General features: G+C 51.3%; 1 protein-coding gene across 1 annotated transcript in view; it reads right to left on the reverse strand.

The window, feature by feature from the left end:
* Positions 1–5694, reverse strand: part of LOC125447415 (PDZ domain-containing protein GIPC1-like) — a 31009-nt gene extending 25315 nt beyond the window's left edge. Inside the window, exon 1 of the mRNA XM_059639922.1 lies at positions 5340–5694. Coding sequence (XP_059495905.1) covers positions 5340–5618 — 279 coding nt within the window. The 5' untranslated portion in view covers positions 5619–5694. The remainder of the gene's footprint in view (positions 1–5339) is intronic.
* Between the last annotated feature and the right edge of the window lie 6219 nt (positions 5695–11913).

The following is an 11913-nucleotide window of genomic DNA, read 5'->3' on the forward strand; positions in this document are numbered from 1 at the left end:
TGTAAATTACAGCCACGTGTGCAAATAAGAACAGCCTTAATCAACTCAACATAGCACTGAATCTACTGGAAGCCTGGTACATATAGCAGGTTGTGACCAGACCAGAGGCTGATAAAAATGCTCTTTGGGAGATGCTGTTGTTGATTGACTGTTCTCTGGGGATACTTGAACCTAAGATTTTGCTTTTCCATTCACTGCATAGATTATCAACACAACTCACATACACCTGCAGCAGTTGAGAGTTGCAGCTCTTTCACTCAAAAGGACTGTGATGTAGTGCTAGTGTCAAATGGGCTAGTAATCCAGAACCTTGGCCTAACATTCTGGAGAAGTGTGTTTGAATCCCACCATGGTAGGTAGGGAAATTTGGTTTTAACAAAAATTTGGAATGAAAGCTGGCTTTGCCACAATTATCACATGACCCAGGTCCAAAACAATGTGTTGACCTTTACCTTTTGGCCTATTAAGAACATGCATTACATGCTGATTTAGCCAATGACATTCTTAACCTGTGAAGTAATAAAAAAAAGGACAAGAAATAAAACTGGCACTTCTGGGATTCTGTCATAGTTGTGATAAATCTGGAAAGGCAGAAGAATTGCTTCATCTTTTCCCTCACTTTTGCTGCTTGGTTTCACACCCACAGGACAGTCACATCAACATTTTAGGGCCAATGTTCCATTTGAAATTGTTAGCTCAGCAACTGGTTTGAAGCAACATTCCACAGTAAAGGCCAAACAGAAGGCATTTCATTTGGACCCAGGCTGCTGTGAAAAAACCCTAGATAAACCCATCCCCTCATACAATAGGAGTGGCCAATTTTCCCCACTGGAGAGGCAGGAACTATGGATTGTCATCCTACCATAAATGGTTGACCACTTATGACTGAGATGAGGAGGAATTTCTTCACTTGGAGAGTGAAGAAGCTTTGAAACTCCCTAATTAAGACAGCTGTGGAAGCTCAGCCACTAAGCACATTTGAGACTTTGATCTGTTTGCTCATAAGCCTAAGAGAAAAATCAAGGAGTAGGGCAGGAGATGGAATGACAAACGGAAAGCAGGAGCGGGGTAGGCCATTCAGTCCTTCCATGATCATGGTGGATCAGCATAATCAGCCACCTTGCATAAATAAAACAAAGAACCGTGGATGCTGGAGGACTCAGCAGGCCAGGCAGCATGTGGGGAGAAGGCAGAGTTAACAATGCAAGTCTACTAACTCCTCATCAGTTCTCTTTTCTACACCACAGATGTTGTCAGACCTGCTGAGTTTCTCCAACAATTTCTACTTTTGTTTCAGCCTCCTCAAACCCTGTTCCTGCTTTCTCTCCATACCTTCTGATCCTTTTAGCCCTAAGGACTAAATCAAACTCCTCCTTGAAAACAGCAAATGTTGCAGCGTCAACTGTGCTCTGGCAGATAATTCCACAGCCTCACTACTCTCTTCTCAAATGGCCTGGCCCATATTGTTAAACTGTGACCACTGGTTGTGAATCAAATACAATTTACAGAATAGTTTGCAGGGCATGTGACCTATGCTTCCTCAGAGATAGCAAGACTACAGATGCTGGAGTCCGTGATAACACCATATGAGGCTGGATGAACACAGGAGGTCAGGCAGCAGAGGAGCTGAAAAGTTGACGTTTCAGGTCAAGACCAATCCTTCTATTTCTCGTGTTATTTCCCCACATCACAAGTTTGCAGTATGCTGTCTAAAAAAAACTTCCTTTGTGCCTTCCTTGTATTGAAAAATAGGTTCAATGACCGTCACAGAAGAACTCCTGCTCCTGGAGGTGAACTTTAGCATGACAAATCCTCAAAACTCAGTCTTCCTTGAGTTTTCCAGTTAAATGCCAGAAATTACTATTCCCCAGTACCCAGTCTAAATACCATTACCTCGAACCAGCAGTTTGCTTAAACCAGGATTCTTAATGGATTTTTTTTAAAAATTAGGATGCAACAGCTGCAGGAAACACAGGAACAAGACAACAGTACAGCCGCAGACATTAATGCTGAAGTCAAATATAGCACAGAAACAGGCTATTCACTCAAGTCAATGCTGGTCTTTATAAGAGGAAACTCTTCTCACCATACCATCCTGGAGATTCTTCCCCAAGACTGCCTTTCCCAAAGCCCAGGGTCACCGTGTGCACTCCAGTTCTTCTCCCTGGCTGACAATTCCTAAGTATGTTTACAATATTCTTCCCTGACACGCCCCCAGGATGCCACTTGCAGTTTACCTCTTCACCAGGGTACAGAACTGCCTCTCTCCGAGAGGGGCCAATGCTCAAACGGCTGGTTGACCCACAAGGCCATCAACAAGGATCAAAGCTTAGACTCCGCTTTCCTTTCCCTCCACGCAGTCACTAATGCAAGATTCCTATTGGTTTCAGATTCTCAGCCTCATTCTACATTACCTCCTCTCCCTGTTTCGAGCCACACTGTCCACATACCAGCGCTTTGTCCAGCCCCACGCTTTCTCCCTACTTGCCCTTCCCCTCTCTCCTCTCCTTCACCATCCCTCTCCTTCCTCGTCACACCCAAACCCCATCTGTTCACCCATCCCCTCTCTCTATCTGAAGTGGGCTGTCCACTCTCCCCTTCCCCACCTGCCTCCCTCTCCTCCATTCCCCCCCTACTCCTGCCCTTCCCCTCAAACACATCTCCCCTTCACCCACCCCTCCCCTTCTAAACCTTCACCTGCGCCAGCTCTATGTTGAGCCCCTCTGACTCATTCTGGCTCCCCTACCAATTACACACCCACCCCGTCCCACTCTTCACCCAAGACTCATGCTGATCCACACCCCCAGACCAGAGCCGGCCCCATGCTGATCCCCACCCCCCCCACCCCCAGACCAGAGCCGGCCCCATGCTGAACCCCCCCCCCCAGACCAGAGCCGGCCCCATGCTGATCCCCCCCACCCCCCGACCAGAGCCGGCCCCATGCTGATCCCCCTCCCCCCCCCACCCCCCGACCAGAGCCGGCCCCATGCTGATCCCCCTCCCCCCCCCACCCCCCGACCAGAGCCGGCCCCATGCTGATCCCCCCCACCCCCCACCCCCAGACCCAGACCCAGACCAGAGCCGGCCCCATGCTGATCCCCCCCCCCCAGACCCAGACCCAGACCCAGACCAGAGCCGGCCCCATGCTGATCCCCCCCGCCCACCCCCAGACCCAGACCAGAGCCGGCCCCATGCTGATCCCCCCCCCCCACCCAGACCAGAGCCGGCCCCATGCTGATCCACCCCCCGACCAGAGCCGGCCCCATGCTGATTCCCCCCCCCCCAGACCCAGACCCAGACCAGAGCCGGCCCCATGCTGATCCCCCCCCCCCCCCCAGACCAGAGCCGGCCCCATGCTGATTTCCCCCCCCCCCCCCCCAGACCCAGACCCAGACCCAGACCCAGACCCAGACCAGAGCCGGCCCCATGCTGATCCCCCTCCCCCCCACCCCCAGACCAGAGCCGGCCCCATGCTGATCCCCCCCCCCCCCAGACCCAGACCCAGACCCAGACCAGAGCCGGCCCCATGCTGATTTCCCCCCCCCCCAGACCCAGACCCAGACCCAGACCAGAGCCGGCCCCATGCTGATCCCCCTCCCCCCCACCCCCAGACCAGAGCCGGCCCCATGCTGATCCCCCTCCCACCCCCACCCCCAGACCAGAGCCGGCCCCATGCTGATCCCCCTCCCACCCCCACCCCCACCCCCAGACCAGAGCCTCCCCCCCCCACCCCCAGACCAGAGCCGGCCCCATGCTGAACCCCCCCCCCAGACCAGAGCCGGCCCCATGCTGATCCCCCCACCCCAGACCAGAGCCGGCCCCATGCTGATCCCCCCCACCCCCCGACCAGAGCCGGCCCCATGCTGATCCCCCTCCCCCCCCCACCCCCCGACCAGAGCCGGCCCCATGCTGATCCCCCCCACCCCCCACCCCCAGACCCAGACCCAGACCAGAGCCGGCCCCATGCTGATCCCCCCCCCCCAGACCCAGACCCAGACCCAGACCAGAGCCGGCCCCATGCTGATCCCCCCCCCCCAGACCCAGACCCAGACCAGAGCCGGCCCCATGCTGATCCCCCCCCCCCCACCCAGACCAGAGCCGGCCCCATGCTGATCCCCCCCCCCCCACCCAGACCAGAGCCGGCCCCATGCTGATCCACCCCCCGACCAGAGCCGGCCCCATGCTGATTCCCCCCCCACAAGACCCAGACCCAGACCCAGACCAGAGCCGGCCCCATGCTGATCCCCCCCCCCCCCAGACCAGAGCCGGCCCCATGCTGATCCCACCCCCCCCCCCCCCAGACAAAGACCCAGACCAGAGCCGGCCCCATGCTGATCCCCCCCGCCCACCCCCAGACCCAGACCAGAGCCGGCCCCATGCTGATCCCCCCCCCCCACCCAGACCAGAGCCGGCCCCATGCTGATCCCCCCCCCCCACCCAGACCAGAGCCGGCCCCATGCTGATCCACCCCCCGACCAGAGCCGGCCCCATGCTGATTCCCCCCCCCCCAGACCCAGACCCAGACCCAGACCAGAGCCGGCCCCATGCTGATCCCCCCCCCCCCCCCCCAGACCAGAGCCGGCCCCATGCTGATCCCACCCCCCCCCCCCCCCCCCAGACAAAGACCCAGACCAGAGCCGGCCCCATGCTGATTTCCCCCCCCCCCCCCCAGACCCAGACCCAGACCCAGACCAGAGCCGGCCCCATGCTGATCCCCCTCCCCCCCACCCCCAGACCAGAGCCGGCCCCATGCTGATCCCCCCCCCCCAGACCCAGACCCAGACCCAGACCAGAGCCGGCCCCATGCTGATTTCCCCCCCCCCCAGACCCAGACCCAGACCAGAGCCGGCCCCATGCTGATCCCCCTCCCCCCCACCCCCAGACCAGAGCCGGCCCCATGCTGATCCCCCTCCCCCTCCCACCCCCACCCCCAGACCAGAGCCGGCCCCATGCTGATCCCCCTCCCACCCCCACCCCCACCCCCAGACCAGAGCCGGCCCCATGCTGATCCCCCTCCCACCCCCACCCCCAGACCAGAGCCGGCCCCATGCTGATCCCCCTCCCACCCCCACCCCCAGACCAGAGCCGGCCCCACGCTGATCCCCCTCCCACCCCCACCCCCAGACCAGAGCCGGCCCCACGCTGATCCCCCTCCCACCCCCACCCCCACCCCCAGACCAGAGCCGGCCCCACGCTGATTTCCCCCCCCCGACCCAGACCCAGCCCCATGCTGATCCCCCTCCCCCCCACCCCCAGACCAGAGCCGGCCCCATGCTGATCCCCACCCCACCCCCACCCCCAGACCAGAGCCGGCCCCATGCTGATCCCCCCCCCCCGACCTGTGCGGGCTCCATGTTGAACGCCTCCCCGAGTTTGGTGTAGAGCTCCCGGACGTTGGTGAAACCCTCCACGCGGCCGGTGGCGCTGCCGTGCGCGAGCTGCGTATGGAAGACCAGGCGCGGCCGGAGCGGGGGGCCTGAGGAGGAGGAGGCCGACCCTGACCCCGGGCCCGAGCCCGGCTCCCCACCCGCCATCTCCGGCTCCAGCTGCCGGCTCTCGACATCCGCCTCGTCGTTCTCCACCAGGGGAGCAGCTTTCTTCCAGCGACCCAGCGGCATTGCCCCAGCTCGGGTGCGGAAGCAGTGACCCGGCTCCCGCGGAGCTCTCGGGCTCCTGTCGGGGAACGGCCGCCCAAGGGGCGGAACCCCGGCGTCACGGGGTATGTGACAGACAGCGCCGGAAACCAATCGAAAATCAGCGCTGACAGCGTATTAATAATTAATAGTCCTATCTACCAATAGAAACCCGGCGTTGTCGTCCTCGCCCTCGCAGCTAACGCAATGATGGTCTTTATGAATATTAATAGATTTGGTTTTAAATTAATTATTAATCATCCAATCCGACCAGTCTGGAAGGGACCCGCAAATAAGATGCATACATAATTAAACTTTAATATTCTGGTCAGATGGGATCAGCTCTGGGGAAAAGAACCGCCGAGAGAGGAACCCCCAAGACATTTATAAATATTTAGATGAACACTTGAAATGCCACAACGTACAAGGCTAAGTGCTGGAAACTGAGATTAAAATGGATAAATGTTTGATGACTGACACTGACACAGTGGGCACAAGGGCCTTTTTCTATGCTATTAAAATTCTGTGACTGTAAAGGTTCTTGGGTTGGACAAGGCTATATAAATGCAAGCTATTTGTTTCAATTCCGATGTAAAAAGTGTGGTCATTACCAAACACAATGCACCCGATCGACTGAATCATAGAGGTGTACGACATGGAAGCAGACTCTTTGGTCCGAACTCATCCATACCAACCAGATATCCTACATTAATCTTGTCCCATTTGCCAGCAATTGGCTCATACCCCTCCTTACTGATCATTTACCTATCCGGATGCCTCTTAAATGCTGTAATTATATCAGCGTCCACCACTTCCTCTGGCAGCTTGTTCCATGCATATACCACCCTCTGTGTGAAAATGTTTTCCATTAAGTCCTTTTATATCTTTCCGCTCTCATCTCTCCTATGCGGGGGAAAATACTTTAGCAATTTACCCTATCTATGCCCCGAATGATTTTATAAACCTCTATAAGGTCACCCGTCAGCCTCTGACACTCCAGGGAAAATAGCTCCAACCTATTTAGTCTCTCGCAGCGGCTCAAACTCTCCATCTCTAGCCACGTCCTTGTAAATCTTTTCTGAACTCTTTCAAGTTTCACAGCATCTTTCCTAAGGCTGGAACCAACAAAAGTTTTTGACTTTTGACATCTAGACTCGAAACATTAGCTTGCCCTCTCTCCACGGATGCTGCCTCACCTGCAGTGATTTCCAGCATTTTTTTGTTTTCAGTCTATATGCCCAACATCTGGGTAAAGCATTTTCACTTTCCAGAAAATTACATTCTATAGACTTCAAAACACACATTACTGCGGCAATGACTATTCTCATACAGTTGGCTTTCTGCATAGTGACCTATCAACGTAAAGCTGGTAGTGGGTATTGTTCCAATCTCTGAGCCAGAAACTCCAGGGTCAATACCCACTCTGGGACATGGATGACCAGGGAGGATGTATTTATAATCTGAATGGTGAATGCAGTAGCAGCAGGAGACATTCCTGGTTTGCTGAGCAATACAGAAAATGTTGGACCTTCATCTGTAGGTCCAGACAGCATGTAAAATGCATGCTACTAGACCAACTCAGACACTGAGTGAACAGTAACATGCCATCAGCATAAATTACTTCTGCTGGGAGTTCAGTCATTACTTCTTATTAAAGGGTTTTCAATTTACCAAACCACAGAGCAGAAGTAACACTATAACCACAATAATGCATCTTATATTTTCTCCCATCATCTCACTATTCCCTGATGCCAACTCATAGCTTCTGTGAGTCAGCAAGAGATTATTGCGATGCCAAATCTTTTCTTTCTCAAAGTGCTTTTAAAACTAACACTGTCCAGCGAGTGCTGCTTTTAACTGGCTGTCAAGCACAGGGGACTGCTCTGAATAGCGCTACTGCGTTCCGCATCATCTCAAACTGAAGGATGTAAAAGATATAAGATTGTCACTAATAAATTCAGTAAGAAATTCAGGAGAAACCTCTTAATCCAAGGGAGCAGTAAGAACCTGGGTGCCGTTCTTTCTTCTACCAGGATGTAAGGTCACTGACAAGGCCAGGATTCATTGCTCATCAGACAGCAATAATGTCAACCACATTGTTGTGGGTCATAAAATCTTTACAGCATGTAAGGAGGCCCTTTAGCCTATCATGTCTCTGCTGGTCATCAAGCATCTGTCTATTCTAATCCCATTTCCTAGCACTTGGCTTGTAGCCTGTATGCTGTAGCATTTCAAGTGCTCATCTAGATATTTCTTAAATGTCTTGAGTGTTCCTGCCTCTAACAACCTTGTAGGCAGTGAATTCCAATACCCACCACCCTCTGGGTGAAAAGGTATTTTCTTGAAATCCCATCTTAATCTCCTGTTCCTTGCTTTGAAACTGTGCTTCAGATTAGTGATCACTCTACCAGGAAGAACAGTTTCTCCCTACATACCCATTCTAAGCCCTTCAAACTTTGTACACTTCAATCAGATCACCTCTCCTCAGCCTTCTCTGCTCTAAGGAAAGCAACCTTCATCTAACTAGTCTCTCATAGCTGCATCATTCCACCCGTCCAGTGCAATCACATCTTGCGTATGGCAAGGCAACCAGAACTGCATTTCTGATGAAGGGTCTTGGCCCGGAATGTCAGCTTTCCTGCTTCTAAAATGCTGCTTGGCCTGCTGTGTTCATCCAGCTCTGCACCTTGTTATCTCAGATTCTCCAGCATCTGCAGTTCCTATTAGCACTGCACACAGTATTCCAGCCATGGCCTATGTAATGGGACATACAGCTCCATTGTAATCTCCTTGCTGTAGTATTCAATCTCTTGACCAATGAAGACAAATATCCCACATGCCAGCTAAACCACTGGGGGTCTGGAGTCACATAAACCACATAAGCACAGATTTCCTTTCCTAAAGGGCATTAGTGAACCAGATGTGCTTTCACAACAAATAGATTCATGCTCACCATCACTAGGACCAGCTCTGAATTGCAGATTATACTGACTGAATCGAAATTTCACCAGATTTTCTGAACACTAGCCCACACCTCTGGCTCAGTGACATTACCACACCACCACCATTGCTTAGAACAAAGAGTATTTGGAGAGAATAATGTAAATGCATTTAGAGAGAAATCAGGATAAAGGCGTGGGAGAAAGGAATTGGAGGATATGCTGTGGAGTTGAGGGTGGCAGGAGGTTGATGTGTAACAATAGCATGGACCAGTGGGTGAAATGGCCTGTTCATGAGTTCTACATTCGGTGCAATACAAAGACACAGCATTAGCTCTGTCTTCATGTTGCATGAACAGGCAGGCTTCACTGAGTGGTATGCGGTAAGAATGCCAAGCTGTAGGTTCTCTGAATGTCTGCCAATTTAAAACATGGAGCACAGCCAATACAACAAAACCTATGTCATTATCAAAGTCCAGTCCTGGAAAATATACCTTTGAAATCTCTGAAAGGGTGCTGGAAGCAGACTCGATAGCAACTTTCAAAAGGAAAATTGTATAAAAAGATGAAAAAGAAGCTTAGCATGGCTGTGTGGAACTAATTGAAGAAAGTGTGTGGGCTGAATGGCCTCTTTGTGTGTCATACATTATAAACCTCTGCTCAACTATAGCATTCACTCTTCTTTTCATTTTATATTTTCCTTAGCCTCCCCCTATTTACTTATTGTCTCTCTCAGCTTCAGTCCCAAAGGAGCGACAGATTTTTTTAGTTTAGTTGATTATAAATAAAGTGCCTCACTTTGCTCAATATCCTAGAATAGCAACACTTTCTAATATTTATCACCATGTTTTGAAAATATTTCTTCTAACAGAACGGTTACACTCAGCCTCTCTTCTCAAGTTTGCTGTCTGAAGGCAGGGCTGACTCATTAATGCCATGACCTCTGCGTAAAAGCAGCCCATTTGATTGGCACCACATCCACATTCATTCACACTCTCCACCATCAACGCTCAGCAGTGGGTACCATCTGCAAGTTGCATTCCAGAAATTCTCCAAGCCTCCTCAGACAGCACCTTCCAAATCCACATTCACTCTCATCCGAAAGGACAAGGGCAGCAGTTACAATGGGAACACCAGACACTGCAAGTTCCCCTCCAAGCCACTCACTGTCCTGACTTGGAACTATGTCACTGTTCTTTCAGTGTCAAAATCCTGGAATTCCCTAACAGAATTGTGGGTCAACCAACAGCACATGGATTTTAATAGTTCAAAAAGGCAGTTCACACTACCTTCAAGAATAATTAAGGACAGGCAATAAATGCTGGCCCAGAAGGGGAATTGAAGCCCCACGCTGTACAATAGTCTGATCCACATTGGCTGCCCAGCAACTTAACCAATGTCAATGTTTACCTGAGTGGTGTATCCTGGAGCCATTGACAGTGATGGTCAAGGTTCCAATCTTGTTCCATCACAACTCACCAGGAACTGCTCCCTGCCACCACCCGCAATCAGCTTTGTACATTGATACTCAGCCAATTTAACTGATCTTCCCTAAGCCATGGAGCAAAACTCAAACCTGGTACTTCTGACTCAGAGACAGGGATGTAACCCCCTCCATAACATGACCTCCTCTTTTACGTTTGGATTGCGACTATAATCCTGCTCACTATCGTACAAGGAATTCCAGAGGCCAATAATATGGGACATTGTCAAAGTTTCATTGGGGCAACTGTATCAGATGTAAGGCTGGTTACGTGCACACCTGTACTGGTCCGTAGATAGAATTAAACTTTTTCTGTTAAAACATACAAGAGTGCTTACAAAATTAAAATGATTCCATCCGAATTCTCCCAGTTATGTAGCATGGAAGTCCCCACTATGTAACGATGTCAGTTCATGGAAACCATCTTTCTCCAACTAGCTCCTGCAACCAAGAATCTGCAGACAAAACTGAAAATACTGACGGATTCAACTCCTGCCACTTTGAACAGGGTACACAAACTGGTTCACATGACACTGAGTATCACTGTAATGTTACCCATGAAATTTAAAGACCAGTCCCAAGTATTGTGCTAATCCTAGATAATCCACTGTGGACCAACAGTCAACAGATAATACAGAATAAAGGGAGGCTCAAACTTAATCATTAAAAACCCACATTGCTCTTAAATTTATAAATTGCAGTGAAGTAGATCAGAAGGAACCAGTGCCAAAGAATGAACACGCAGCTTCTCTCTCATACTTGGCAACAAGTAAACAGCCAAGTGTATACACTGACACTACCAGAATCCCTAATTCATTGAAAGCACACAGAACTGTACTGGTATATCAGAGAAATGGCTACAGTGCAGCAGGGGGTATTTGGCTCATTGAGTTTGCACACCTCCACCAAAGAATATCGCACCCAGATCCAGCAACCCCCCGCCCCCACACCCTGTCCTGTAATCCTCATTTCCTGTGGCCAAACCACCTAAACTGTACATCTTTGGTATGTGGGAGGAAACCCATGCAGCCATGGGCAGTGTGGGGGGTTGCAGGGGATGTGATGTGTAAACGCCACTCAGACACCAGAGGCTGGAACCGAACCCGGGTTCCTGGTGCTGAGACAACAGTGCTGACCACTGAGCCAGTGTGTTATACGAATTAATCAACACCTGCGGCAGATTTTTTTTTTGTTTATTCATGGAATGCACACATATCGCTAGCTGGCCAGCATTCATTGCCTACCTCTAGTTGCCCTCAAGAAAACGATGGTGAGTTACCGTCTTAAACCCCAGCAGACCCACGAGCCCCTCAGGAAGGGAATTCCAAGATTCTAACCCATGAATAGTGAAGGAACAGCAATATACTTCCACATCAGGAATGGCGAGTGGCTTGGAGGGCAACTTGCAAGGGGGTTGGTGGTCCTATGCATCTGCTTCATTCAGGATAGAAGTGGTCATGGGTTTGGAAGTTAAAAAGTTGCTGACGAAAGATCTTGGATGAATTTCAGCACTGCATCTTGTGGACAGCACACACTACTGCTACTGAGCACCAGTCATGGAGGGAATGGGGATGTTTGTGGATGTGGTGCCAATCAAGCAGGCTGGTCTGTCCTGGACGGTGTCTAGTTTCTGTGTGTTGTTGGAGATGCACCAATCCAAGCAAGTGGTGAGTATTCCATCACACTCCTGACTTGCACCTTGCCGATGGTGGACAGTTGAACTTGTACACCAGTACAATCAGACAACTTCAAGCGCAAACTAAAATGTTGGATGTAGTTTTATTTTTAATTGCCTCGGACATTGTTGCAGGCAACTCGAGGATTTTTCCAAATCAACTTGTTTAGACATGCTGTTATG

The sequence above is a fragment of the Stegostoma tigrinum genome, chromosome 35 (genome assembly GCF_030684315.1).
Source record: "Stegostoma tigrinum isolate sSteTig4 chromosome 35, sSteTig4.hap1, whole genome shotgun sequence".
NCBI classification, from domain to species: domain Eukaryota; kingdom Metazoa; phylum Chordata; class Chondrichthyes; order Orectolobiformes; family Stegostomatidae; genus Stegostoma; species Stegostoma tigrinum.